Consider the following 4871-nt stretch of genomic DNA (forward strand, 5'->3'; position numbering starts at 1 on the left):
GGGGTGGGGTGGGGGCAGGAAAAAAAAGCAACCTCACGCTTTAATTTGGAGTTCTTTCCTGGAGTACAGCCCGAGAGGAGGACACTGGTCTGTTAACAGGCAGTACCTCGCCAGCGCACGGGAACACTGCCAAGCTGCACATTCCCACTCCAAACTCCCTCCCCACCTAGTCCCCGCAGGAAGGACTACAGTGTTACTCCTCCCTCCCTTCCTGTCTCACAACCCCTCACAAATCACACGCTGGAAGCTTTGCTCTCCTGTTCTTCACCCCAGCCCGTAAACAACTGACAGCAGTCCCAGTCTACCTCTGGATTCCCAGCTTTCCATACGTGGGTGGAGCGATGCGTTCTGAAGCGTTAGCCTGGTCAAACGTCTGATGTTTGAAGGGAGGAAAGAACCCAAAACAAGCAAGTTCTGCTCAACCCTCCCACAAAAGGCTGGTTTATGATACATACCACAGTATCGATCTCTGCTGGGCCCACCATCCGAGACACTTCATCGAACTCTTCAGGAGACATGGGGAGCAGATTTTCTGGAGACTGGAGCCTGGAAGGGTGGCTGATAGAAGGAGAAGAGCAGGGACAACTCTTCACTAAAGACATGAGGCACAGCTGGGCTACCACATCTGGCTCAGAGTCCAGAATAGCCACTCACAAGGTCTCTTGTGAAGAAGATATAGCCCATGAGCAACACACCATGCTTTGCAAAGACAGCATGGCTGCGACATTCTAATCGAGTCCAACATGTCTTTTAAGAGCTTGCTTTTCAGTAAAGTATTTGCCAGTACAACTACCTGCAAGGTTTTTACTTCAAACTGTTGTTTCAAACACTGCAAGAATGATCAGCTCCTCAAAGAGAGAGGAAAGATTTGACAGGGGCACCTACACCTTAACTGCTGTGTGGAGACTTGAACTACAGCTAAAACGTTATGATCAGTTCCTCGAAATCCAGCATTTCTGTGGAAACTTACACTTCAGATACAGAGATCAACTCGGTCTTGATATAGCCATTTCCCTTGGGGCCATCCACATCCATAGGCTCTGGTGCTTCAAGGAGGAAAAAAACAAAAGCTTGGGGTTTTTTTTAGCAAGTTTACATCACAGTGCCATCCTTACTGTACTGAAAATAAAGCCTGTGACCCAGATAACGGGCAAGACTCTTTAATGCATTTTACAGCACTACAGTTAATTTATTCCATTTTTTTAGTCAGATTTTCGTTTTTTCCTTTTTGCTTTTCCCCTATCAAAACTGGGGAACAAAACCTCCCCTGAAGTTTGATGTAGGTGTATCAACACATTCTGGCAGGTCCATGCAGCCAGGATCAGTCCTGCGTAACAGTCAAATATGAGACGTGGTTCCAGCCATCGGGGGAACCTGCATCTCTGACATACCTCACAGGCTCACACGAGAGCTGAATTAGAGGGCCAGCAACCATCCTGTCTGCAGGTTTGGATCTGACTAGATTTCATGTTGTGCCTCTTTAAAAACAGACCTTTTCTCAACAGACTAAAGCTTAGGTGCCTGTTCTCCCCTTCCAGCTGAGCTGCGCTCAAGCACGGGACAGTCTGCCCAGACATCCAGTCCAACCGCTGCCCTTTCCTTCTATGCCACAGAAATCACACAGTGCCCAAGCGCTTCACGAACAAACATCACACCTACACTGTACGAGCCACTTCCAGCACTCACCCTCCTTAGGCCTGGAGTAGTATTTGCCAAAGGCATTGTCTTTGGGGATGTTGGGGTACAGAAAGCACAGCGGATTCTCAGGAATGTTTTCAGCTGCCATCACTTTGTAGTTGCGAATGATGTCAGGGAAAGTAACAGCAGAGAGCTCCTTCTTGGTGTACGGTTCCACCGAGTGGAACTGGGGCTCTGTGGATGAGAGAAGAAATGGCTCTTAACGATGGTTTCAAAGTTTTTTATAAAACTGTCCAGGCAAGCTGCAGCCACTTCCATGAACTCAGAGGTCACGTGAGCAAAAGGCTCACCTGGATGACACCTACTGTGCTGCAGGTAAATGTTTATTGACTGTCAAAGAGAGCACAACTGTCCTGTGGAGTAGGAAGGACATGGGGGGACAGCACACAGTGATGGCTTGTCATGTATTTTGTACTCCAAATGATTGGGGTGACCTGTCCCTTGTAATTAATTTTTCGTATTTCATTAACTAATTTAAGCTGTGCTACCTTTTCAACCTTCTTCCAAATGGGGCCATTCAAACTTTATTGCTTATTAGGAAGGTCGATCCTCATACACCTCTTGGAACTCTTGGGAATCACAAAGAGAGACAGATAAAGCCTCCCTGAATGCTCCAAATACCATTACCCTTCTTTGCTTAATTTTTGGGTGTTTCGGGTATGTGGGCAGCAAAGGAAAAGAAGTCACTCAGGTACATTCAGCAGTTTCTCTGCCAGCTGTTCTAAGTCTTGGGCTCATCCAAGTGAAGTGTCAACAGCTGCCCCATCCTGGCAGGTGGGGTTAAGTAGTCTGATAAGGGAAGAACTCTTGATTGGATAGAGGGGAGATTGTATCTTTTTGCAGCTTTGAAGTCTCTAGGCTTCCTTAAAAGAGGATGAGAAAGTAGTAGAAGAAGTAAGCTCTTCACTGGCCCTTCATCTGGAAATAGGAGAAAAGACAACTTCTGGGAAAATGCAGTAAGTGACTTTGTTGTTTACTTAAGGGAGAACGTGGGAAGAAAGGAAAAGAACAAATGTGCTGAATCATGAGTTGAAGGAAGCAGTTTGAGAAAGGAGTGTTGCACGCAAGGTGAAGAAGTGGGAATGAGGAGTAGCACAGAGGGCAGACTGTAGTTGTAGTGAACTTTTCCTCGGAAAGAAATATCTGATGGGGAAGGTGATGTGGGCTTGGAGAGAGATGCAAGTATGCCTTTCTAAGAGAGAACCTAAGGAGGCAGGGGAGACAGCCTGGGCAGTTTGTGCCCAACAGACTTGCAGGCCGGAAGTAGTACCTAGGAAGTGTTACTAGTCCTCACTGAAACCCTTAACAATCCATGATGTGGTTTATGAGCTACACCAAGCAAGGCCTGCGTCTGATACTGCTCGTAGCCTGTAGCTTGTAAGGATGGTGACTGCTAGGGTGGTACATTGTATTGGCGCTCAGTGTGGAAGAGAATGGCATAAAGATTTCTTGTTCTGATGTATGCTTGTATTTTGAAGACAAAGATGTTCTCTGTTTCTGACTTACCAGTTTGAGATCCTTCTACCCAAGTGAAGGTGATTGCTCCCTCTCTGCTGCTTTCACTGAATCTGAGTAAAAATGTTCCTGGGCTCTGGTCCTTCAATAAAGCGCGTTCTCTCTCTTTACTGATGAAACCCATGATGCAGCTGTAATGGTGAAAAGAAAAAGCTGAGTTTATTCCTCAAAATCTAACTGTGCTGGGCTAGCTAGGAAAGCTAAATAGCTTTCTTGTAAAGGCCTCATGGAGGCTTTGTTCTGTGACCAGCTAGAAAGCTAGCAGTGCGGTGGACTTTTAAAAAAGGGTCAAACTTTGTTTGCACTGCTGCTCATTCCTCAAAATACTCCACCAGCGAAGGTTTTCAGTACTACTACTACTGTCTTTCTATGCATTATGTTGGGGAAAGTGCTTTTTAAACAAAAACTACTAATTAATCATGATTTTGCTTAGACTTTCAGATGATGTAAGCTGTCCTGGTTTCTGTGGGTTTTTTTTTTTTTAAATGCTTTGCTTTAAGTACTAGTTAAATAGTAGTAATAAATATCCTCTTTATGATGGAAGTCTTGTGCCGGCCTATCCCTCAGATACAAAGAAGGGCAAGTGTTTTTGAGGCTGTAATAATTAAGAGGAGTCTCTGTCCCAATGAATATTATAGATTTGTCTCCCAATCGAGTATCTTTGCACTTGGCAAGAGTATTCCCTTCACTCTCCCTTTTTTCCTTCCTAGGAAACAAAGATCTGTGACTGTCCAACAAAGCCAGCTGCGAGAGTTAAAACTAGTAGTACTAGATCTCCAGTTCTGATTACACTTGGAATCAGAAGCTTAGTAAAAAAGCATTAAAGGGCAAATGGAACTGTTTTTTTTTCATCTGGCAGAGTTTTATGACTTAACGATACTCTACTAAAATCAGTAAAGACAATTTTCTGGGCTCATAGAGCAGATGGAGAAGTTCAAAGTCTCGCTGCTGCCACCTACGGGAGGCTCACAATGTTTCAGGCTTTGGTATGGTGGTTTGATGGTTTGTTTTTTTTTTTTATGGATGATCACTTTGACTTACAGTTTGTACTTCAGCCTTCCCTGTCAAACACAGAAGAGCCTCTGATTTAGGGTGTGGAAAGAAACAACTCACAGCAGGACCAGAGGCAAAACCAAAATCGAACTTTCAAAGCCCTACTCTATGATTAAATGTGACTTAAAGCTTGGTCATCTGACAGTTTTGCTTTAAGCAGATCCCTCATTAGAGGCTTCATCGCTACTAGAACTCATTTTCCTTGGATTTTTCTGGTTGCAAGTTCCACTTTATTGGATCCAAACAATTTGTACAACCAACCTCTCAACCTGAGGAAGCAACTGCCAGCCTAAATAAGAGGTCTGAGGTAATGACCATGTGTTTGTTAATGTCTCAGGTCTTACCCATCATTCCAGAGACACAGCAGGTGTTTCTTAATAAGCTCCAGGATTCCCTCAATCCACAGCCAAAAGGGGAAATTTTTATCATTTATATTTTCCTGAAATTATGAATATGGGAAGGCAGGGGTGGGAGGGGGGAGAATAGAGATAGGGAAACGTGAGTTTTGTTAAGCAGCAAGGAAGCAAGCCCTCAATCCTGCCAGCATCTACTCGTTCCTGCATTCTTCTCCCCTCTTTTTTTTTCCACCCTCCCCACATTCTCTT

At 44.6% G+C, this 4871-nt stretch overlaps 1 protein-coding gene across 1 annotated transcript in view; it reads right to left on the reverse strand.

The window, feature by feature from the left end:
• Window positions 1-966: 966 nt before the first annotated feature.
• The window catches only part of STAT1 (signal transducer and activator of transcription 1, 91kDa), a 17710-nt gene continuing 13805 nt past the window's right edge, over window positions 967-4871 (reverse strand). Inside the window, exons 18-22 of the mRNA XM_010133991.1 lie at window positions 4611-4705; window positions 3201-3344; window positions 2993-2999; window positions 1687-1864; window positions 967-1046 (exon numbers count right to left, since the gene is read on the reverse strand). Of these exons, the coding sequence (XP_010132293.1) occupies window positions 967-1046; window positions 1687-1864; window positions 2993-2999; window positions 3201-3344; window positions 4611-4705 (504 nt within the window). The remainder of the gene's footprint in view (window positions 1047-1686; window positions 1865-2992; window positions 3000-3200; window positions 3345-4610; window positions 4706-4871) is intronic.

This window comes from Buceros rhinoceros, unplaced genomic scaffold (genome assembly GCF_000710305.1).
Source record: "Buceros rhinoceros silvestris isolate BGI_N320 unplaced genomic scaffold, ASM71030v1 scaffold22560, whole genome shotgun sequence".
In the NCBI taxonomy this organism is placed as follows: domain Eukaryota; kingdom Metazoa; phylum Chordata; class Aves; order Bucerotiformes; family Bucerotidae; genus Buceros; species Buceros rhinoceros.